This window comes from Mytilus edulis, chromosome 7, assembly GCF_963676685.1.
Source record: "Mytilus edulis chromosome 7, xbMytEdul2.2, whole genome shotgun sequence".
Classification (NCBI taxonomy): domain Eukaryota; kingdom Metazoa; phylum Mollusca; class Bivalvia; order Mytilida; family Mytilidae; genus Mytilus; species Mytilus edulis.
The window spans coordinates 50,602,218-50,628,379 of record NC_092350.1 but is presented as its reverse complement, the minus strand read 5'-3'; the positions used below and the strand labels follow the sequence as shown (position 1 = coordinate 50,628,379).

Here is a 26,162-nt window from a genome sequence, read left to right as displayed (position 1 = left end):
TTTTGTATTAAAGGGTTAAGAGAGTACAAGAGTACAACAAAACAAAAATAAAAACAAAAGAAAGTTGAATGACACGCGTTTTAGTACATGTATTTAATTTCAAATAGTATGAAATTCAAAACAGTGTGGCTGTGGCCATTGATTGACACATTAAATTCATCCATTGACTGGGACAATTTACGTGAACGTTTGTCTGTAACGACCACTGTTCACGACGTACCTACGATAGACATTTAAACTGTGGGGTCACCAAAGGTTTCTTAACGCCTTTAATAAAAAAGTAATTCGAAAAAATAATCAGGAATAACCTTTATGTTTTGATTTATATAATTGGTATAAATCAAAACATCGTGTTATTTCTGATTAATTTTTTCGAATTACTTTATTGGGGTGTTGAGAACCTTTGGTGACCCCATAGTTAAGTGTCTTTAAAAAGTACACAATGATCAGTGGTCGTTACATACAAACGTTCATCTAAATTGTCCCAGTCAATGGATGAATTTAATGTGTCAATCAATGGCCACAGCCACACTGTTTTGAATTTCATTCTATGAAATGGTTCAAATTTCTAACCACGCAATTATTTGTAACCTACTGTCTATTTCTGATGAAACTATGTCAATATATTTGATCTTAGTTCTCATTCCATTTCAACTTGCCTAGACGTTGGTGCAATTTTTATATAGCATATAAATATTACTGGTAAGTACACAAATTATATTTCTTATGTTGTTTATAAGAATACGAATAACCAAAACAAGCTATATTTTGTTATATAAAATAAATTATAAATTTATAAAATGGTTTCATGTTCTCTGTTATACATGTAATAATTATATTATTTAAGGTATAAACGAAATTTTTAAATTATTCTTTCAACTTGCTGTGTTTTCCATCTCACTATTTTTATTTCAGTAAGCAGTAAGCAGTATGAACAAGACCAAATATCTAATTGGATTTATCGGACTCTTGTTGCTATTCAATATTTGCACAGCCGGCTGGCGAGTTCGTATTAGACTGAAGATTCGGGTTAGCAAGGACAAAAAGCGGCGTTCTATTGAGGTACTTGTTTTTACATGTCACTTTCTTAACACTGGGTTGATACGCATAAAACCGCTTAAGTTAAGATATACAATCGTAGCAATAGTTTATCGTAGGACGTGTAGAAAAATCCGTCCATTCGGAACAAATCTTATATAAATTAGTTTCATGCATATCAACCAATTCAAGGCTCCTACAATAAAGTTTAATTTAACTCAATTTAATGTTATCCTTTAGAATCTGTCATAAAAATGTAACAAAGCATTTAATTTACTTTGTAAAATATGTATTGGTTGAATCTCGGAATGTAAAAAGCGAGACGGTCGCAGTCGATTGCAGAGACAATTTCAATTGATAGGTCGAACGTTTGATAAAGACCAGTTATAAATTTTAATGCATGTATTCAAGTGAGGTTGATATGACTGAGTGCATAATCATCCTGCACAGCCAAACGGACTCCCTATGCTCATATATTTTGTTTTTTGGTTAATGAAAATGTTGGTTTTTGGATATGTAATCATGTAAACTTTATAGTTATTTAAGTTGATCATCTTCCAACAAAGTTAGTTTTGATTTAAATTGGTGTAGTTTGATTGAATATCAAGGACGAATGCTATACATGCATATTCTACTATTTATAACTACTTTTTGATTGGATGAAAATGACGTTTGTATATTGTTTTTGTTTTTTAGAGTAAGGGAACCGAATACTCTTTTGACGTTCCATGTAATCTTATTAACTACGACATTGACAACAACGATGTGATTAGTATCGAAGAATTTGCCGAGGCACTACGACAACACGAAGAAAACACTGGTGTAAGAGAGTTGTTTGTTGTAATCGATAAAAACGGTGAGTTGTTGTAAATGTATGAGAGAGTATTTCTGATTGTTGTCTACTAAACATATTTATGACTATTCATGTGACAGCATAAAATCGTAATGGGAAACGATGCAATACAGAATGAAAAAAAAATCATTATACATAAACATATTTTCATATTTATATTTCCTTAGATTTTTTATTTACGAGGTCTCCATTGCGATTATACAACCTCTACATATTTCAAATAAAGTGCATTACATAAACAATCAGTAAAAGTTATAATAATCAAACAACAAAAATAAGCATAGCCCCAATTGGGATATAAGAGAAAATAGGTGTGTCTGAAATACAACTGGTAGGTATTTAAAGTGCTAATTCTTGTCCTTTGAGTTTTTACCAGAATTCAGATTTCATTAGACGGCATCAAATAGGCTTGAAGACATTGAAAACATTATGTTAAGAAATTTGTGTAACAGATTGATCTGTTCATCTTTTTCATTTGTTTATCGCTGATTGTCACACTTTCTTGAAGGGCTTGTAGTGTGTATAACAAATTTAAATTTAATAAAATATATTCAGAAATACATTCTTGTGTTACTTTCATGATTGTTATCAAAATAATAATCTATTTTCGAAAAATAGGAGACGGAGTTCTCGATGCTACAGAACTGAATGCGGCTAAGGAGTGTTGATAGATATTTTATACATGTTATATTTGTTAAAGAATTATAACTGTTACTATAAAGACATTCATTACTAAGAAAGTTCATTTTACTGTTGCGACAAGGTTTTTTTTATTTGAAAAGAAGAAGAAAAGCATTACTAAATGTTTGTATTTCAGCGAAAGTTAAAATTCAACACCCCAAACAATTAACAATATAATCCTTGTACAATATACAGTTTTGAAAAGCTAATAGGACTTATCCGTGCATGGCACTATTCCATATAGATGGGTATAAATAATTTATCAAAGAAGCATTGCTTTAAATCTGGACGGCAGACTCTTGTTTCGTCAACAAATATCTCATCAGTAACGCTCGAAAAAAAGCCAAAAAAACGTAACAAATGATACAACTAACGTATGTGACATAAATCGTTGAATCATGCATATTAACTGCTACATTGTACTTGTTTAAACAAAAGTCACGTTTAAATATACCATACAAGCTTTTGTCATAACATTAGTAAATTATTAAAAGTATTGGTTAACTTTGTGCAATCTCTTGTTTATTTCTTCTGGTCTTACATGTTTTTATTGTTTGTTCATAAGTATTATTTTTATTTTTTGGAGAAGCCATTGTTAGGTAAATTACATATTTTTGTTTTTATTTCAGATGAATAAATATGATGCAGTACCCACGAAGATTTCCCGTTACTCTATTTTTCTTCTGACAATTTAAATTCTATTAAAGCATTGCAAAAGTTGAAATTGTTCATTTTTTAGTGTCACGTAAAGGTATAAATGGTTACAGTGTTCTAGTACTAAATTTTGTTAAATGCCGATTTATTAGTCATTTTGAGGTCGTGCATACATTACACAGTCTGAAATTATGAGATTTGGTCCAGCGAAAAAACGGCTCTCTTTTACCAGGCGTCACAAAATCAAAATTTGACATAACACCATAAGTTACAAAAAATATAATTTGAACTAAAAACCAAATTTAGATGATGAAGTAAAAAAAGAAAGAGAACAAATATTTTGAACTTTTATCAGTCAATGCAGATGGTATCAACATTTATTCCCTCATATCAAGTTTTTTTTTTATTATCAAATTAATTCTTATGATCGCAATATAGCAACCGCTACAAGGAAGTGCATCACAGGAACTTCATAATTCACATGACAATTATTCGGAGCAAATTGTACCATGAAGAATCTCGCAATCATCTGGTGTAGTTGTTTTGAATAATGATAAGATATTAAATGGCAGGCATTTACAACAGTTCTTTTTGTGCTCTGTACTGTTTACCAAATGAGATAAACTTAATTTATAAGCTTAATTTAGATATGATGTTGTTTAACATCATAGGAACCCTTTAAATGCCGTACATTCATTTTTGGAACTTTTTAATGAATATTTTATAGCTAGCTAAACCTCTTACTTGTATGACAGTCGTATCAAATTCCATGATATTGACAACGATGCGTAAACAACACAAAAAGACATAATAGGTAAAAATGTCAAAAATAGGGGTACAGTCGTCAATATTAAAATATCGATAAAATTGAATCATTCAGTTTTTTTTCCTTTTGTTTCACTTCAGTGCTTCTGTTGTTTCGGTGTTTTCCTCTTATAGTTTTATGTATTTTCATCGGTTTAAGTTTGTAATCCGGATTTGCTTTCTCTAAATCGATTTATGACTTCTTAAGAGAGGTACGTGTATATATACTACCGCTGCCTTTATTTTGGTCAATAAAAGCAATGTTAGTATATACACCGATATTCAGTAGTCATAAATCGAATGAGAAAAAACAAATCAGGATTACAAACCAAAACCGAGGAAAACAAAAGAAATGACAGAAATACTGAAGTGAAACAAAAAACAAACGGCAATGCCACTTACATGTATACGAAAACCAAAGTGCAACAAAAACACCAACACACGCATAAACGCACTGTCTGATAACAACTGCCATATTCCTGTCTTGGTACAGGACATTTAAAAAAAAGGATGAAGGTTTGAATTGGGTTTAAGGGCATACGATACAGTTACAGGGGAGGTGATGACGTTGTTAACGTAAAATGTTATTTTAGCGACGTCAATCTGTGACATATCGGAAAAGATACAGTTTTCGCCTGATTTTTATCATTCAAGCGTATTTAACTTGAAAACGAGTTTATGGAAATTATCATCAAAACTTAAATACGGGATCAAAACTGTATCGGATGACCTAAATGGCATACCAAACCGCCTGCTTTATGACAATGTAAACAAATATCGATAAACACCAAGTGACAGAAGTACAGCACAACTACACGCAAAAACATTCATAACATAAAACGCAACATAGAAATCAGAAGTATGATTAACTTTTATCAGGAACGCTCACGTGTATATATCTGGTTGCCGATAATGTATTAAAATTTGAAAACGCATAAGACGCGAAAGACCCAAAGTGACATTCAAACTCATAAAGCGAAAATAAACTGACAACGTCATGTAAAAAAGATCAACTGACAACGCCATTTAAAGCAGATAAAAACAAACAGAAATAACATAAACTCAACATGGAATACTGAAGACTTATCAACTTGAACATCAACAAAAGATAGGGGTGATCTAAGTTGCACTGGAAGGGTAAACAGATCCTCCGCCATATATATCACCCGCCATGTTGCTAATATTAATATCATTCCGGTGTTGATTCTTATATGTCTCACTCGGTAGGTTTAAATTCGGGGGAAAGGGGACGGGATTGTATTTACGACAATTTGAACATATTGGTTGCTACGTAGAAATGAGCAAATATTTTGGCGAAATATAAAAAAAAACACCGTACTATAAAACATTGAATAAAATGCTCATTGAATGCAGTTGCAAGATCGATTTTGAAAAGCCGTCACTAGATTTCAATATACATTATATTATAGATAAGCGAAACATGGTTTTAAGTTTCATCTCGCAATTATTTTGTAACATTATAGTATATGTTGTTATGATGCAATTTTACCACAAACTAATATACCTACATACTTGACTAGTTGTTAGTTTATCATATACACATTTCTGGTAAGTGCCATTTTTAAAACATTTGTTAAAAGTATTAAAAAACGACAAATAAAAAGTTTAAAACAAAATTGTTTTCAGGTAATTGAAAAAAGTTTCAGTTGTGATTTTGTTGTTAAGAGTTTAATACAAGTGTTTTTCTCTCTCTCAATATATCTACATGAACACATGCATTGATACAAAAAACCAAATTAAATATCATCAAATTCTAGTTTCATTTGTCTTATTTCAGTCAAAAGTAAATATGAACAAGACCAAACTGATAATAGGACTTGTCGCACTTCTGTTGCTATTCCATCTATGCACAGCCGGCTGGCGGGTGAGGATTAGAATTAAGATTCGATACAGGAGAAGAAGAGGGCGTCGTTCGATCGAGGTATCTAAAATGAAATTCATAACAGATCAATACATGTTGATCTATACAAGTTTTTCTTTTTGTTTTCCTTTACATCATCATCATTATCATCATCATTATTAGTATCATCATCAGACGAGTATTATTGAATTATAAATGTTCAATTATCTTCCAACAAAATTATTGTTATGATTGTGACAAGCCCAGATTAAACTTGTTTTTAACAGCCTGGGTTGTTCGACATGGGTTTCATACTTCCAATGTTATATCGTTAGGTTTTGAAACATAAAAAATACATGAAAATAAAGGGAGATAATTTCCCTTCTGAGATTCTGACATTAATCTGATTTGCGTACTAATTAAACTTTCAGACTAAGGAAAAACCATACTCCTTTGATGTGCCGTGTAATCTTATTAACTACGACTTGGACAACAACGATGTTATAAGCATCGAAGAGTTTGCTGAGGCACTCAATCAACACGTAGAAAATACTGGTGTAAGAGAGTTGTTTGTTGTTATTGATGAAAATGGTAAGTTATAGCAATATAATAGTATCCGAATGTTTTACTGATTGTTTTAAAATTGTGGGTTTAACTTCCGGTCGATTTAAGGATTGTAAGGCCTCGACAGGTAATGAAATATAACATGTATAATGCAGTACAAAAATGACAAAAAATATTTCTAAATACATTATAAAATAGAACCACTATTTTTCAACTAAGCAAGATTCGAATCTAAAAGCCTTTAGAACAAGTGTGTCTATATACTTTCGCGTCCTTTGAATTGCTTTGCTTTTTGGTTTTAGAAGATATTCGTTTTGATTCAAGTTTGAGGTTAAGCATCGTTAGTAGTATTGTAAGGGTAATTTATATCGCTGCTCATCAAGCTGCAATGGTGGATTTTTAATGTGTTATACAAATTTGAAATAAATGAAATATTTTCGGAATTAATTTCCCTATTACTATCTTTTTTTACACAATTTATTGTAAGTAATTTAAGACATTTTTATTTAAAAAAAAAATAGGAGATGGAGTTCTCAATGATAAAGAGCTGAATGCTGCCAGACAGTGCTGGTAGGTAATTTTATAAATATTTGCTAATTATACTGTGACGTCTTAAATAAGCTATGATGGATAACAAGCTTTGTGATAGTATAATGTGAGACATTTAATGTTGAAACTTTAAAGTTAAAAATAGTCATATATATTGATATACCAAACTCGATAATGACATACAAAGCATATACAGATACACCTTGAGGATAATCGTTTAGATTTGATAAACAGGGACATTAATATTAACACATGATTTTTTATTGTGAGTGTTGGTTTACCTTGTGCAATCTGGTTGATGCCGTATGTTTGTATAAACAAATATTTGTTGTATGTAAATAGGAAATGTACCTATTTATTAGAACAAATATTGTTTGTGAAACTATAATATCTGTTTTCATTTCAGATAAATACTTCTGATTTAGACCAGGACCCATACAGATGTCCAGCTATTAATTAAAATAAAACATAGCAAATGTTTGTATTGTTGATTTTTAAAGTGAAATATAAATTAAGGGATATGATTTGAATTTCTAATATTGATCACGTATCACTATTGGTAAAATATTGTATGATTATCAATGAGACAATTATAGATCATAGTAAAACATTCAAGAATAAACAAAACCCATACCACATAGCTAGCTGTCAAGTTTTCCAGCGTGAGACAAACGATACTACCAAAGGAATGATTCATGAACAAATTAATAAAACAAAAAGTAAAAACAATGGCAGTTGTTATCACATAGTCGGTTTCAATGTTCGGGAATTTCTCGCTGTATTGAATACCTGTTGGTAACGTTCTGCTGTTGTCTGTTCTATTTTCGGGTTGTTGTCTCTTTGAAACATTCCCCATTTCCATTCTCATTTTTATTTTATTGTTGAAGTTAGTTTTTGTAGCAGTTCAGTGTTTCTGTTGTTACATTTGTTTTTTTTGTTCCTCTTATAGTTGGTGTGCTTCCAGCGGCTTTGATTTGTGAGCCGAATTTGTTTTAGATAAGTCGATTTGTGAACATTGAAAAGCCTTTATATGTGTACGTTATTGCAAAAAGCGAAATGTGTATAGTAACTTTGAATGTGCATACGTGCTTTGTACAGTCATAAATGATAAGCTTTGGTCCCATGAGAAAATGAGTTCCCAAACCATTAAAATTGAAAACGGAAATGGAGAATTTGCCAAAGAGACGACAACCCGAATAAAGAGCAGAAAACAGTACAAGGCCACCAATGCTTGCTAGATTGACCTTGACCTAGACTGTAACAACAACCAACACAATTCCATTATAAGTTTCATAAAATAAAACACGTGTATAGCGTATAGAAATGACTTATTTAAATGACAAAAAATAGTTAGAAGAATAAAGAAAAGATAAAACAAAGATGAGGTGCCAATTAAGAACAAATCTATAACTTTATTGATTATAACAAATGACGTAAACAGAAAAAATACAATGAAGACAATTTCACGTCAAATAAGAAACTGTGAAAAGTATACGGGTACTTAGAGTCAAAAGAATTATTAGAAACATGTGTTTTTTATGTGATTTCGTATTGTCAGTATTTGGGTGGTTTAAATGTTGTGTATCGCTGATTTGTTTGTTTGTTTTTTTGCGTCTGGCTTTCTGTCGTTGACTTATATTGTTTTGTTGTCATTTGTATTTATGCATAAGTCAACACTTGTTGAAACAGTTCTATTATGTTTTAATCCCAGATTATCTCAAAACATGACTGAAAAGTGTTTATTCTTATGTCTAAATTTAATATTTTTGACGAGTTGAAATGCTATAAAATTGTTCAGATAAACAGGTCAGCTGGTCGTCAGTCTTGTTGTATTGATTAGATGTAGGATAAAACGTTAACATCATACCTGGTTTAAGCGAGAAATAAATTAGTAATTAAGAACTTATCAATTCGCAATGCTATAGATATCTTAAACTGCAATGCATTATACAAAAAATAGATTTAGGAGGTTATTTATACAAAAAGACAAGGCTCTCTAAGGGTCGTTTTTGCCTACCCCACCCTATGTAATCACAAAACTATCTTCATGAAGTAAATGAAGATATTTAAATGTATCTTTTGTTTAGTAACATATGCTTATTTGTTCATTTAGGGATAACGGTAAAAACTAGCAATTAGGATGGAAATGTGCCGACTAAGAAAAAAATGATGGCAAACGTTCGTGGAGACACTACAAAAATGTCATAATAATTCAATATAAACATCTACATTCGTTGAAATAGAAATATCAACGGAAATCGGAGAAACTTTAAAGGACTGGAAATATCAGCATTTGACTGTGACTAAAAGCCACCCTTAACAAACTTTTCAAAGATGAGGGGTTTTCTTTTAATTTTGAGGTTTTGCCATCATTCTTCTCATTGCATATTCTATTTGTTTGGTCTAGGTAGCTTTATTCGATTTACATCAACACCTTAATTACGCTGTAACCTGAATATAAAATAACTGACCAGTTGCATGCAGACGACTTGTTTTGTTTGATATTAGCGTGACTTTTTATAATGAGGAAACCTGTTAAGTAAAAAAATATTTGCAAGTTAGTTGGTCACATTCTCCGATTTATTTTAAAAACAAGTGAGGCAGGCAAAATATAAACAATAAGTCAAAAGGTGCTCAAGAGACTACCTGCATTAAGCAAAAACCTGTGTCATAAGACCATTAATGTTATATCCCTCTGGAGTGTATTTTATATAACACATGTATAAGTTCAATCTATATTGACTATATTAAAAGACCCCCTGTCTTATGAGATAAACTTTTTCTCACCCTTGAGTGGCCTGTTAAAACAGGTTTCAGTGTACTCAATATGTATTGGTCTTTGTTAGTAAAATCCACTCTGATTGACACAAAAATGTCTTTGAACATCAACATCATCGTATGCGTCTGTAAACAAAAATGTATATATTTAACTTTGTCTTATATTATTTTAGTTGTTAAAACTTCTATTTAGTACAAATGTCTTTTAAACTATTTTTGTTTAGTTTCACTTTAAAATAGTTTTCAAATTCTTATGATTGACCTACTATGTAGTTTTGTATATGTTAGTCAAGAACTTCTCTGATGTTGAACTTATAAAGAGTTCTATATCACTTGGTAAAAACCACCTTTATATCCATAAGAAAATGCCTGTATCAAGTCAGGAATATGACAGTTGTTATCCATTCGATAGGTGTGATTGAGATTCTGATTTGATAATTTGACTTGTAACTTTCCGTTTTAAATTTTCCTCGGAGTTTATTTTTATTCCTAAAGCATTTTTTTTATATCGTACACAACAAATCTAGTATTTGTAAACAATCATGATAGCGTTGCTTGATTATACTTTTTGTATTATGTTCTCTTGTCATCCTATCATTTTTGCCTATCGCGTATAGCGATCTCACAAACATAGTGACACATATTTAAAGATTGGTTTAAAATTTGAATAGTGTTTTGTGATCATGTTACCGACTATAACGGAAAATGTCTTCCACTGTAAACTTTCACAAGACAAAATGATTTTTAAACATGCACATTAACAACCAGGAAATTTCGTTACTTCATTATTTGTCTAGTTGTTCTAAATATTTTTTAAATTGTTATTTGGATGGAGGGTTGTCTCATTGGCACTCACACCACATCTTCCTATATCTATAGAGACGATAACATTTTTTTTATTATTTCGTGTACCTGTGACCAATTAATGGATTTATATCTAGAATGTTACGATGACAAACAATTATAACTGTTATCTAAGTCCAATGAGTGGCACACACTATGTTTTACCTTGACTTAACTTTGAAGTGATCGTTCAACCTAATGAACCACATAAAAACACTTTAAACACACATTTTGAAAGATCCAATATTCATTATTTTACATGTTACAAAATACCATGTTTTAACCTAAATATATAAAGCTTACAAATGAAAACATGGCTAAATAATGTTAATTTTTAAACAGTTGTATAAAAGTAATTTGCAATTAAAAACAATATTAGGATTGTTAGTATAATTTGCCAAAAGAACACATTTTCGAGGAAGTTATGTTGCTTAAACATTAGTTTTCTGTGAATGTGTCATGAAGTGTTTTTCAAGCTGTTCTTAGATATTTTGACAATGACGTTGTCAGTTGTTAATTCTGTTACCTCACCATTTTATTCAATTTTCATCCATAAAAGTAACTAGCCATTTCAAAACGTATTTTTCCATTTGATTGATATTTTGATACAATTGATTTTATTTCAGATTTGAAAATACCAATGAAACAGTTAAAAAGAAATAATTGCTATGAAACATGTGAATGCTACCGTCTTCCGGAGCACCTGAGACCACCCCTAGGTTTTGGTGGGGTTCGTGTTGCTAAGTCTTTAGTTTTCTATATTTAGTCTGTAACATTGTTTGTCTGTTTGTCTTTTTAATTTTAAGCCATGGCGTTTACAGTTTATTTTCTTTTAATGAGTTTCACTGTGTCTCTGGTATATTTCGTCCCTTTTTAGAATTTAAAATCAGTTTCTAAAATTTAACTCATGATTAAACAAATTCAAACACCATACATTTAAAATATTTAGAACTATGTGACATTCATAAAAACAATAAAGTTTTTGTACTAGATTTTAAACCCGTTTCTGTTATCATTGCGTAAGGTGGATCGATAAAGAAAGTATAAAATGTATCTTTAAATAAATTTGATCAATTGTATTCGTCGGATATACAGTACATATACGGTGAGTGTTGCTTAATCATGAGTTTTAACACATTTTTCTTACAAGTCTAAATTATTTTTGGTATTTAGAATTGGTGTTTATGTTATTAACTATAATAGACTGTGCAAATTTGATGTTCCAAAACAGGTGAACAATAACTGTTTTATGATGAATTTACGAAAATACGTTAATAAATAGGACTAAAGCATATAGACCAAATGAAATGCAAATAGGTGAAAATATGTCATGGGTATAAGTTTTAGCAGAGATCAGTGGACAAAGAGTATAAGGATTCGAACCGATGACATTAACATTAAGGAATACAGAAAAAAAGGACCCCCAATATATACCGTTAATCTTGATCGGTTTATTTCCACTCACTGTAGTGAAAACTTACAGATGATTTTATTTAGATTAGCATTATGAACAAGGTATAAAATAAAACTGGAAATAAACATCATGTTTAAAAATCTGCATTGCTTTTTACAGCTTAATTTTATTATTTTAGTGAAATCATTTTTTTATTTAATGTAACTATCATGGTTTTCTTCATAGTTGTATTTATATATTCAACCTCTGTATTGCGATTAAAAGACATGTTGTGCATTATGATTTACGTTAAAAAAAAATAATTTCAAACACTTGATAGTATGACTAAACTTTTGCATGGTATGTAAACATGAACAGTTGGCAACTAAGCTTACTACAAACACGCAAGGACGAAGGCAAGTATCGTTAACTTAGTCAAAAGTATGCTTGAATAATTGAATAATTTCACATGTCTATTTAAAGATAGTTTAAGTGTTAGTCTATGCCAGCATAGGCTAAGTTAACGTTAGTTGCCTTCGTCCATGCATGCATAGAGTAAGCTTAATTCCAGTTGATTTCAAGTTTTATTTAAAACCTTGTTTATTTCTGTTGATCTGCGGTTTATATGTTGTTTTTTCTCTGTAATAACATTAACGGTACCAATTTTCCTGCACCAGATGCGCATTTCGACAATAAATGTCTCTTCAGTGATGCTCGTGACCAAAATATATGAAATCCAAAACTTATATAAAAGATGAAGAGCTATAATCTAAAAGGTCCAAAAAGTATAGCCAAATCCGTGAAAGGAATCAGAGCTTTGCATGAGGGAGATACATTACTTTATTGATAATCATTTGTAACATTTTTTAACAGCTCATTTTAATAATACAAAAACTACGTATTTTCAAGCCAAACGTCAATAAGATTAAAAAAGAGAAAAAACTCTATTTTTTGTAAATTTTAGTATTGATCATTACTGTTGAATTGTATAGCCACCATATATCAAATGGAGATGAAATTAGAGGACATGAAAACAATAATGGAGAAATTAGAACCAGTTCCCCAGCCGGAGTGGGACGGAATCAGCTATCCTTCATTTATTCCATTCAGAGAAAAGGGAGCAGAGAAAGCGATACAAGATATTATGGATTTCAAATCAAGAGAATCAGACATCCTTTTAGCTACGCATTGTAAATCAGGTAATAATCAGCACAAATATTATAACATTTATAAACAACACACAGAAAATGGACTACTAATACAAAAGTTAAAATTAAGTGCTGAGGAAGTCTTACAAGTTTCACCTCTACTAGTAATCTATGCTGTATGAGTAATTTATTTACTAGTATCCCAAAAGTATTAACAATTTGTAGAAAAAGTACATGATGCACCAGAGAAAAGAAGGCATATATATATATCAATGTTTATAAGATACAACATATTGAGTGATATTATGTGTTCAAGTTGCGATAAATTGCTGACACTAATAACATATTTCCCATCATGAAACAGTATGAATGCTGGCCATTCAGTTTGGTCGTTTTATTTGTTTGTGTTTTTTTTTTTTTTGTTATTTAGCATTTCAAATAAAAGAGATTCTTCTCGTGATACAAAAAAAAACCAAGAATACAACAATTTTACGAATAGAATCGTAAATATTAAGCGATATTCATTTGTTTGGAATAAAGATAAAAAAATCAAATTAAATGGTGTTTTCAAGTCTTGCGTTTCTTACTTATAGGTACTCACTGGATTTACGAAATAATGCAAATGTTACTAAGAAACACTACTGAGTTGGAAAAGGGTGCCAAATCTAACTCGATGTTGGAGGGTATAGGTGATTTGTCATCTTTAGACAGTATTCCGTCACCAAGAATACTTGACACGCATTGTAGCTTCAAATACTTACCTAAACAACACATCGAGAAGAAGAACAAAATAGTCCACATTGTTCGTAATCCAAAAGACGTATGTGTTTCATTTTATCATCACGCTTCAAAAGATAAATTCACAAATTTCAATGGTTCCTGGAATGATTTCTTTGATTTATGGATGGCTGGCAAATGTAAGTATAACAAAAAATGGGAGGAGGTTTGGTACAATTTGAACTTTCAATCTCGCTGCAATTGTTTTCACATTTCTTAAGTCAGGAATCTGATGTTCAGGGGTTGTATCTGTTTATGTGGTTCATAAGTGTTTCTCGTTTTTTTTACAGAAATAAGAACGTTTGTTTTCCCGTTTGAATGGGTTTACAAATATTTAGGGCCTAGGCAGCTCTTCGGTTTGAGCCAAGGCTCTATGTTGAAGGCTTCGTACCTTGACCTATAAGGGTTTACTTTCATAAATTGTTACTTGGATGTAAAGTTATCTCATTGGTACTCATATAACATCTTCCTATATCTAATCATGTGCATTTTTTGTAAGAAGCAAGATATTTGTGTTTGCCATAGACTTAAGTTCTGTTTTTCGTGACGTCTATTATGATTTATTTGCACGTTTGTTATAATTTTTAAGTCGGTTGTGTTTGAATGTTAGGTATAGATGCATATACAGATTTTTGGCTTCTGGATTCAAGTTTCACGTTTGCAATTAATCACCCAACATAGTCAATATAACTTGACCATAAGCAAGACACTTACATTTTTGAGGTTTATAAATCTATATAAATAGATTTAATCCATAATTTCTAAATTTAAAAAATGTCTGTACTAAGTCAGGAATATGACAGTTGTTGTCCATTCGTTTTTTATGTGTTTTGTCATTTGATTTTGCCATGTGATTAAGGACTTTCCGATTTGATTTTCCTCTGAGTTCAGTTTTTTGTGATTTTTACTTTTTACTTCTGTAAATTTCTGTAATAAGTAAAAAATGGTGCACTTGTTTTCTATTCGTATCATAACACTTGTTTTATATACATGTAGCTGCGTTTTTCAGTTTGATACATTAAGGTTTATGGACTTTTTGAATTAACATCGGAGCTCGGTATTTTAACTTATCAGTAACTAACCGCTTCATAATGTTCTTGTTTATTATGTTGATGAATACTGGTTTGCACAAAGAAACTATGAGTATTCAGTTGAGGAATTATCTTACAGCACTATGTTGGTAAGCATTTAAATTCAAATGCATATACTTATTCACATCAAGAGAAATGCAAAGACGTTTCATACATACTAAACAGGGACGAAAGCCTTACCTTAAGCTTGATCAGGTTTTAATCAAAATGACCGTGTGGACAGTAAACTGAGTATGTTTGATTTCGTAGTACAAATCCTTTCATAGTATTCGAAGGTTTACTGTGGATACAACTTCATTTAATTTGTTTTAGCGTGTACTTAATTGAAGTTTTAACATTACAAATGTAACCAATGAATAAATTGTGCATGTTTTATTACTCACAGTGTTATATGGTGCATGGTACGACTATGAGTTGGAAATGGAACAAGCAGAGAAGGATTTTTCAGGAATGATTTATACCTGTTATTATGAAGATATGAAACAGGTAATTATAGCTGTGCGACAAATGTATAATTTGATTTCTGTCAAAACTGTACTATAAATAACTTAAAAGAAATGTCATCTTTCAACCTGACATTTTGAGAATCGTCGTGAGAATACATTGATGTGTATTTAGTGGTGCTGGTTGTTTTTTTGTTGTTTTTTTTTTTTGTGCTTTTTTGGGGGGGTTGGGGGGGGGGTGTTACCAAATGACTTCCCTAGGTGGATTAATATGTATAAATAATCATGGAAATCAAGAAGTATATTATCTGTATCAATAACAAAAGGAAGCCGATGATATTTCTATCATCATGTGTAACTAAATTATCGAGGATCTAATTTACGATAATTATATACAAAAAATCTGAACCAATGACAATTACCGACTTTCAAACACATGACTTGACTCATAGGATAATTTGGCAGGGTTCGACTTGTTTATAATCCCCTAACCTTGCACAGTAGTGTACCATCAGAACGGGTTTATAAGATATTTGCCCAAACGTGTTTATTAAAGTATAACAATAAATGCTTGTATTACTTCGTGCGTCCGTAAAGCTTATCCAGATTTACCTTTATCTGGAAGGCTAGCACATTTAAATAAGTGAACAAATGGTAACGTGAAAGGCCAATAAAAAAAGAAGATGTGGTATGATTGCCAACTATCCACAAAAGACCAAAATGACACAGACAACTATAGGTTACCGTACGGCCTTCAACAATGAGCAAAGCCCATACCGCATAGTCAGCTATAAAAGGCCCCGATAAGACAATGTAAAACAATTCAAACGAGAAAACTAACGGCCTTATTTATGTAAAATAATGAACGAAAAACAAATATGTAACACATGAACAAACGACAACCACTGAATTACAGGCTCCTGACTTGGGACAGGCACATACATAAATAATGTGGCGGGGTTAAACATGTTAGAGGGATCCGAAACCTCCCCCTAACCTGGGACAGTGGTATAACAGTACAACATAAGAACGAAATATATTCATCTAAGGTCAAATTTGCTTCAGGGATTTTAAATTTTAGATTTTTTAGGAAAATCAATGCACATACTAATTCAGATAACTTGCCAAAAAGCTTATGCCAATCATGGTAATTGTATACACTTTACAAAAACATTTTAAAATGACCAATAAGTTTACATGGATCTAAATTGATGTGCTCTTTAAACAACATTACCGTTAACAATTAGAATATGGTTTCGGTTCCCTTTTGAAACAACACCATATATGTGTATGTACGAATGAAAAGAGAACATTTGACAGTGGTATGTGTCTTTATGAAATCCCTGAATAAATAATTAGAAAAGTATACATGGATCCCTTCATTGAAATTTGAAACTGCATTATATACACGGGTATACTGAACAAGTCGTTTTCTTTTTAGCACGCGCCAATAATAAAGAGTTTTGACAATAAAGATTTATTTAATCTTTGTTAGAATATTTCATTCAGACACATGTAGGAACTTTGACGTTTCCCTGATTCTGCCACGATATTTGTCTAAACATTACCATAAAGGGAAGTAATTTTGTCTTCCAATGCTAAACGAACATTGGTTAATCTTGAGTAACATAGTCCCATTCAAAAGATGCTAAAGTAAAAAGGAAATATATCGAATAATACATAAATTTGGGAAATATATAGACAATGATAGAATAATAAATATATTTAGAAAAATTATAGAATAATGAATATAGTTTGGGAAAAAAATCATTAAGAAGATTATAACAAGAAACTCAGTACTAGAACGCTTTGAAATGAAGATTTACTTGCCTTATTGCAGGATCCTGTAAAAGAAATAAAGAAACTTGCAGACTTTCTTGGTGTAGAATGTTCAGCGACACATATTGAAGAAGTAGCTAAGGCAACGTCATTTAAAAATATGCAAGAAAAAAAGTTTGACATCACCCAAGTTTTTGATGGCAAAGGATTTATCTATAGAAAAGGTCAGAGATATATAATATATTCGTTAAAATAACGTTTTTCTTTTCTTTTTTTCTTTTTTTTTTTGGTTGTTTTGTACATTTGCGATTTCCATCAAAAACATTAGTTTTCATTAAAACTATAAAAGAGGGTTTGGATGGGGTTAAATGATTAAAGAATAATGCCCTTAACAAATGTAGATTAGAGAATAACGGGCAAAAAAAAGAAGATTAGAGAAAAAAGGGGTCAATTTTTTTAAGATTAGAGAAAAAAGGGGTTATTTTTTTAAAGATTAGAGAAAAAAGGGGTGAAAATTAAATGTTTATAGAATAATAAACCCCCCAATCCAGACCCTCATAAAATCGTGTTAATAAATCGTATCAAGATTCCTTATCAACTGAAAATAAATTTGTTTATTGTGATGATTTCAAAAGTCATTAATAGGCAGTTCTGATAACTCATTGGTAAATATGCATAACATATAAGAGTGTTTACGAAATTCATTTGCTGAAAGTGATTTAATGAGGAGAATTAAAATTATGAAGGACTAAGAGGAAGTTGTTCAATGACAAGAATAAATAATATTATGTATGAGGTGGCTTCTGATTGGTGTTTAACGGTTAGTTGTAGACATTACAAACATAACTGTACAAAACGTTTTGCTGTGAGATAACTAGTGTTCCACATGTTGAATAGACTGAGAAACTGTGTCACATTTTAAATATATAACTGTATGACCACAAATTCAGGGCCAATACACCTGATTCAAATACATGTTTTCCTAACATGAAATATTATTTTGATTCTGGATGGAATTATCTTGAACTTTCTCCTAAATGAAGGATTTAATGCGAAGAAGCAGCAATGTTTTGAAAATGTTTAAAGCAGCCGGGAATGTATCACATGGCCTCTAACATTTCGGTTCAATCACGCTACTAAGGCATACTAGTGACGGGACGAAAATGAGGCGTCTAAACCTATACACACAGTATAGAACAATAGACAAACACCACTATAATTTGATTTGGCATTTATCTAGTATTCTGTTAAGCACAACAACTGACTGTAATCTTGTATACCGGTTTTACTTCATTCACATCGGAAAAAAATTTCAACGAAAATAAAATCAATCACCGCTATTTAAATTCTTGTACGGCCTCATATGTCTGCATCTAATGTGCTTATACCTAAAAATGTGTAATTACAAAAACTAATACTACCGACGGTTTTATATTTAAAAACAGATTCAAACCATCTGGCACATCAGGAATCAAAACATTGTATGGCGGAGATCATTCATTAATTTAAATGTTGTTAATAAGATATGTTACTATCAGCGAAATTACTAAATATCTGATTCGTTTTTACCTATATTTGTACATTGTACCTATATAACAGACACACAACGAGTAAAAAAAACAAAATATACAATATTTGATATTGCTACAAACATGCTTTTGAAACAGTTGAAATCCTAGCATCCTACACTTATTGAAAATCTGTCGCTGTACAAGTATATTTCTACCTACAAGGTCCTTAATAGTGCCAGAAGGCACGACCTTGAACAATGGCCAAATTATAACGCACCAGTAAATTAAAAATAATAATTTCAACTACCTTTTCAGGAGAAATAGGAGACTGGAAAAACTATTTCACAGTTGCACAGAATGAAAAATTTGATATTCAGTTCAATAAGAAAATGAAAGACAGTAATCTCAAGTTGACCTTTGTATAGAAGGATCTAAGGAATGTGTTTCATTTCAGTCTGTAATAAACTTTATAAAATACTTAACTTGTTTTATAAGGATCACACGATCGTGCTTTCAAAGCCAATTATGTATTGAAAGAAAATGTGTATAAAAAATGTCCGGCATATATTCGAGTATGTTAAAAACAATGTTGTTATCAAATGGTGTTGGATTCGATCATTCCCATTATATAACATGTATTATTGTCATGTTTGTTCATATTCATATACAAATAAACTTATCATAAATAGCGGGTTGATTTTTTGTATTTACGCCAGGCGTGAGGTTCGTCTACAAAAGACATCAGTGACTCTCGAATCGAAACACGTTAGAAAGGTCAAATAAAGTACGAAGTTAAAGAGCATCGAGGACCAAAATTCCTAAAAGTTTTGTCAGATACAGCTAAGAATATTTATTCTATAGGTAGAAATCCTAAGTATTTCAAACATTCAAAGTTTTGTAAACGGTTAATCTATTATTTATTTATGAGGTATGATTATCAATGAGACAATGTATTTATATATAGCAGAACTCTAATGACGTGGATATAAGTAATGATAGTTTACGTTGGCAGACATGGAAAATTTGAAAACAAAAAAATATCAAGTACTTCATTCGAAGCAGTTTTCTTGGAGTATTCTCACAAGGAACGTTCAATGCTGATTGTAATAAAGCCAAGACTGAAAATTATAAAAACCGACTTACAGTAGGTGCAGAGGTGTATGACCAAACAAGACATTAAAGCTTTAGCCAAATGCAAAAACATACATTTTTACTGTTTTTGGGTATGTTTCATAACAAAAATACATCACATCCAAAGAATACAAAATATTTTACCATTTTTATAATGGAAATTAGAAAATAACTATACAATATTTTTGTGAAACGAAATTCTGCTTTAATGAACCCCCTGTAAAATAAAAACATTCTTAAGAAATTATAAACATATGGATTATTATTATTTCAACTATTAAGGGGTAAACAAATAAATAAAACAATACAAAATATTGTTTAGATCATATTCACGGTTGTCTGTTTCATAATATGCAATACTATTTCTTTATTATAAAGCTTATAAAGTGTTATTAATCAGCAATACTGTGGATTCATTTATTTTCGTGGGTACCAATTTTCGTGGATTAATGAAAACTTGCATATTCGTGGATATGTAAATTCGTTGTTTTGGCAAATTATGCATACATTCTTTTAGAAAATCTGTATTTCGTTGATCATTTAAATTCGTGGTTCCTCTGTCCCCACGAAATCCACGAAAATTGGTATCCAACGAATATTAATGAATCCACAGTAGTATGAGTTAGCAGACACATAATGCCGAATGTACATTATGACACGAACAAATTTGAGGCATAACTAAATAATCTGATGCTGGCTGTCAATTGTCGTTTCCCCCAGAACTTTTTTATAAATATTTAAATACACTAAAGTAAAGTTTTTCTTATTCGGCTGTACCTGTATTTTCAATACTAGTTCCTTTATGAAAAATATATATGCTTCAATTTCAAGATAGGAGGAAAGTGGATTATTGTTATAGATTAAGCAAAATAAAATGTTCAATTTAAATTGTATAACGATAAATAACAACTCGACACGTTTGCTGGTTTATAATAGTTCGTATACAAAAAGTTTTTGAAAATTACATGTATGGCAGACAAAATTTTAATAAAAGACTCAAGGTTTTTTTTGAGAAAGTTAAATGTATGTAATTCATCAATACATAGTAATACATTATGGTCACTACATACTACCACTTATTGCGTAAACAAACGTTGTAAAATTCACCCGACAGGGCGGAAACGAGTGGACAACAGCCTTCAAGAACAAACACTATTGTCAGTGTATTACCAGGTCCTGATCTAATTTACATACAAACATTGCAAACATATCCCTTTTAAACATGCAAAAAAATATAACCGACTTTTTCTTAACGAGGTTTAATTTCTTGGTATAACTATTTGTTATTAGTATCTTCTCTTTAACTTATTTATGAGGTATTTATCAAACTTAAGGATCCAGATAAGAACTACAAAAAGCTTCCTGCTTTTACTAATAAATTATAATTTCAGCGCATTCGTTATTTTTAATTTTCGCTATGTGTTATTGTTCTTTTCTGCGTTACATTCTTTTAATGCAAATAACGATATGAAAGGAACAAACAACCGATCAATTCATCTTAATATAGTTGATATATTTACGTCTGATTGCTAATTGCTTATTTTGTATACATGATTATGGTTTTTGATCTTCAAAGAACTTTTCTGTTTATTTTTTGATTATTTTATATTTCTCGTCTTTAATCATTTTGATATTACATTACGGGTATAACCAGTTTTAAAATAAGATTTGGTCTCTCTCAATAATTGACTGATATGCATGTAATATATGATCAGTCATACTGTGAAAAACAATATCAGAATTGAGTGATCGTTTGTTTATTTGTCGATTTTATATTGTTGTGTTCAATGTAAAAATGTTACTTAGTAGAGGTCAATAACATCAGACAAAATTGAATGTATCAAATAAGATCAAACAGAGGCAAAAGATGCCCAAGGGGACATTCAAACGTCAAGGGGGGAAAAGACTCAAAGACGAAACAACAGTTCACAAAACACATCATAGAAATATAAATTTTGAGGAATGCGAACCCCATCAAACTTGGAGTTGATCTCATCAGTTCCGTAAGAATACGCATAACTTACTCCACATGTGGCACTCGTCAAATGACTGCTTTATCCTTTATTAATTTGTCATTCGTGAACCTTTTAAAGTTAGCTATACAAAATGTGTTTTGTTTAATTTCATTGTTGAAGACCGTTAGTGACCTAAAGTTGTAATCATCCCTACCCTGTAGTATATAGGGGATAGTTGTCCAAGTGCAAATCATATTTCTATTGTGATTTTTATCTGTCTTTTAACAGTGGTACCTATTTTATTTGTATAATTTGAATTCAGGAAATCCTACTAAAAAGTTTTACCACTTATTAATGAATTTGTTGATTAAATAAAAATTGAACCTATTGCAGAACTGTTGTAATCGGAAATTATTATAAATACTTATACCTGTCATATATATTATGTTGATAATGTCGGCACATAAAAAAAACTTCGCATACCAACTATTGCCCTCGTCTTCGGAACCATTAAACTTGATATTTCCCCGCCACCCAGTCAATAGGTGTATACTATTGACAATGTATAATCTAAATAGTAATGATTCATTATTTAATCAATTAATAACGTTCATTAACAAAAGATGTCGTTTATTATTAAAATATTCAGTCAACTTCACAGTTTCGTTTTTTATAAAACAAGCATTAGTTATTTACCATTGAAAATACTTGTGGAATCTAACAATACAAATGAATACATTTTGTAAATATACTTACTACTCAATACAATATGAATAAAACCGATTTAACTTTAAACTTACCGACTTTTGGAAAATTAAATTGTATAGCAAATTTTAATTAGGAATGGAGCTGTTGAAGATAAAAGTCTTCGTTGCTATGTTTATGTTTTCAATCAATCATTATTGACATAAGGTATACAGTACTTAAACCTGGTACGATAGAGCTTTTCGAAATCATATGGTAAAATTATCATCCAATATTCTACTAAAGCATATGTGAGGGGATGCTATCAATGTAATACTAATTACTTTGTTTTTACTTAATATTGATATAAGAATGATCATGAACACTGTGCATGTGGTTTGCTTTTGTGAGTTGCTTTTAACATGTTTAACACTACATATTGTTGGCGAGGAAGACTGGCATATGGTTTTCAAAGTAGCAACAGGTGGTAGGTATATTTAACGTTTTAAACATATTTGTACTATTACTTTTTTTAACATTAATAAATTTTAAAGTAATAATAATTATTATTATAATACCAGGATAGTTAGTTGCAATTGTATCTTTGAATAAATTAAGCGCCACCTAATTTGATTTTAATAATTGTTTTAGTAATGATTGGTTTTTTTTAGCAAAACAGTAAACAGTTAAAAAATTTAAGTTTCATTTTTAATACTTCGATTCTGACATGAATTTTGCACCAAAACAAATCCTAAATTGTCCGGTCACAAATTAATGAAGTATTTAGAAACTGAGGTTTCAACTTCTTAATTGACCCCAAACTAATTGCCGACTATTTGTAAGTTCTTTTTAGTCATATAGTTAGTTCTTTGTCTTTTCTGGCTCTTGAATATCTTTTGCTGTCAAACATTGTGATTTTTCTGTTCTTGCAAAGATAATTCCAGAAAAGTGCGTGTGACGCATGCAATTTATAAAGTTTTGTTTGATTAAGTATGTCTGATATCTGAGACAATAAAGTTAATATTGAAAGGATATTGGATGTCGTAAACGCTACTCTTTTTATACTGTATTTGTTCATATTTAATTGGTTAGTATTAATCCAAAACGACACCGAAATTAACATTTGTAGGTCACCCGTACGGCCTTCAACAATGAACAAAGACAAAACTGTATAGCCATCTATAAAAGGCCCCGAAATGAAAAATGTAAAAAAAGGCTGTCATCTTACACCATCGTTATCATGATAAATATTACATCAACATCAACAACTTAATGTCTTGATAACTTACAACAATGTGACAACTTTTTATCGTAATGGGTAAGACTCAAAAATTTGATTTGCAATAGCATTTCAGTATATTCTATTAAACCACTTATTAAACGCCTCATTGGTTTCTGCAATTTCAAGCATTAACAGCTACCTCATAACGGATACGACAATACCAACGGTCAAAAGAAAATACTTGAATTACTAAATCTTGAAGTTCCGATAAACTTTTATGTGGTACTGTTATACCACTGTCCCAGGTTAGAGGAGGGTTGGGATCCCGCTAACATGTTTAACACCGCCACATTATTTATGTATGTGCCTGTCCCAAGTAAGGAGCCTGTAATTCAGTGGTTGTCGTTTGTTTATGTGTTACATATTTGTTTTTCGTTCATTTTCTTATTTAAATAAGGCCGTTAGTTTTCTCGTTTCAATTGTTTTACATTGTCATATCGGGGCCTTTTATAGCTGTCTATGCTGTATGGGCTTTGCTCATTGATGAAGGCCGTTCAGTAACCTATAGTTGTTTTAAATGTCTGTGTCATTTTGGTCTCTTGTGGACAGTTATCTCATAGGCAATCATACCACATCTTCTTTTTTTATATTAACAACATGTATGAAGGCTATAATAATTTTCGGCTATCAGAAAATGAATTTAATTGCACACTTTTTTTTTTATTTTTGTAAAATAAACATAGACCAAATTGTGAGACTACATACCTCATTATTGAGTGCTACCTGAGTCAGTATGTTAATCATTTACCTATCTCTTTGGTACACAGACAAAATTTGCTCACATGAATTTCAAATCAATCTTACGTGAAATTTTTCATGTGAATTTCATGTAAGATTCACCTCAATCGAGCTTATACATGAAACTCACGTGAAAATTTTCATGTGAATTTCACGTAATTTGAGATTCACATGAATCTGATGTGAAATTTTCACATGAATTTCACGTGAAATTTACAACAAAAAAAATGATATTTTTCATGATTTTAATTAAATTTAAAAATTAAGATGTTATTTGAATTACTCTATTTTACAAATTCATGTCAATTTCACATGAAAAATTTTACGTGATTTTCATGTGAAATTCACATGAGTTTCACACAAGAATCACATAAAACTTACAAAAATTGTTTTCACGTGAGTTTCACGTATAAGCTCGTTTGATGTGAAATTGATGTGAATTTCACGTGAGATTCACTTGAATTTAACTTCACGTGAAATTGATGTGAGTGAAATTAGCCTGTGTATATCATTCAGGTCCTGGAAATGTGTATGACCTCTACACGGGCGACAGTGTTTTGAATGTTGACAACGCACAAGCACAGTCTCTAACGCAACCAATCAAAGAACATTTCAAATCGGAAATTGTTAATAAATGGAATTCAGTCGGAATTGTACAGGTACATGTTAGCAATATCAAATATATGAAATCATAAGATCGATGTACCATCAAATAATTATCAAAGGTACCATGATTATAGTTCTATACGCCAGTCGAGCGTTTCGTCTATGTTAAATTCAAACACATTTAACTTGAGAAATAGAAATGAAATAAAATGATATGTGTACAATGTTATATTAAAGGTTGCCTTTATAAACAGTGTTGCTAGATATACATATGTTTCTCAAAAAAAAATTATTTCTTGGAAAACAAATACGTTCACACAAATTGTATCCGAGAGAAGAGAGAAGTTCTTAAAACATACTTCTTACATTACAATAAAATATGTTCTACTTGGTTTTTTTAAAAATGTTCATTTTAACTTTTAATTTTGAAATTTAGTCCATACACATCAATATTGCAAGTACCTTTGAGCATGTAAATGCCAAGCATATACACAGTATTTTTGTTTCATGATATTTCGAAGTTATATAAAAAGGCATATGATACAGAAAGAGTCGGTTTTGGTGTGTTTCGTGTTGCTCAGTCTTTATTTATTTTTCTTATTTCATATTTACTTACTGTTGTTTGTCTTTTTAAAATTTTATCTTGGCGTCAGGTTTTTTTTTGAATAAATAAGACATATTTCAAAGAAATTAGTATGGTGTATTTCTGCATTTAGATTTGCCATTTGATGAGGGACTTCCCATTTTGGCTTTCCTGTCGAATTCGGTATTTTTGTTATTTTACTCTTTAGAATGTGTACTTTTACTTTTAAGGAGGCATCTTTGAAGTCTTTTTTAAATGAAAGACAATGCCATAAGTTTTTGAGAACTCGTACAAATATTAATTATAGTTTGCATTTATTATATCAATTGGAATTAATCTTATATTAAAATTGCATTTATAAGTTTGCACTTTTCAATTATTCAATTTATATATGATTTTTTTTTTTAAAAAGGTTC

At 30.7% G+C, this 26,162-nt stretch overlaps 1 protein-coding gene and 2 long non-coding RNA genes across 4 annotated transcripts; all 3 read left to right on the top strand.

Annotated features, from left to right (window-relative positions):
* Positions 1–908: 908 nt before the first annotated feature.
* LOC139482902 (uncharacterized) lies at positions 909–2,565 on the top strand. Its single transcript, XR_011654997.1, has 3 exons — positions 909–1,062; positions 1,735–1,894; positions 2,510–2,565. It is a non-coding gene; the product is annotated as an uncharacterized lncRNA (long non-coding RNA).
* Positions 2,566–5,502: 2,937 nt separating this feature from the next.
* LOC139482901 (uncharacterized) lies at positions 5,503–7,484 on the top strand. 2 transcript variants are annotated; one of them, XR_011654995.1, is made up of 5 exons: positions 5,503–5,599; positions 5,829–5,972; positions 6,323–6,482; positions 6,977–7,025; positions 7,411–7,484. It is a non-coding gene; the product is annotated as an uncharacterized lncRNA (long non-coding RNA). The 2 variants fall into 2 exon arrangements; XR_011654996.1 differs by having other exon boundaries at positions 5,593–5,677.
* A 4,164-nt stretch (positions 7,485–11,648) lies between these two features.
* On the top strand, positions 11,649–19,386 carry LOC139482900 (sulfotransferase 1C4-like). The gene is made up of 6 exons (XM_071266929.1): positions 11,649–11,730; positions 13,011–13,217; positions 13,760–14,083; positions 15,420–15,520; positions 17,318–17,480; positions 19,083–19,386. Exons 2-6 carry the CDS (start codon positions 13,025–13,027, stop codon positions 19,190–19,192), a joined length of 891 nt encoding a protein of 296 aa, XP_071123030.1. The 5' UTR covers positions 11,649–11,730; positions 13,011–13,024; the 3' UTR covers positions 19,193–19,386.
* The last annotated feature ends 6,776 nt before the right edge of the window (positions 19,387–26,162 follow it).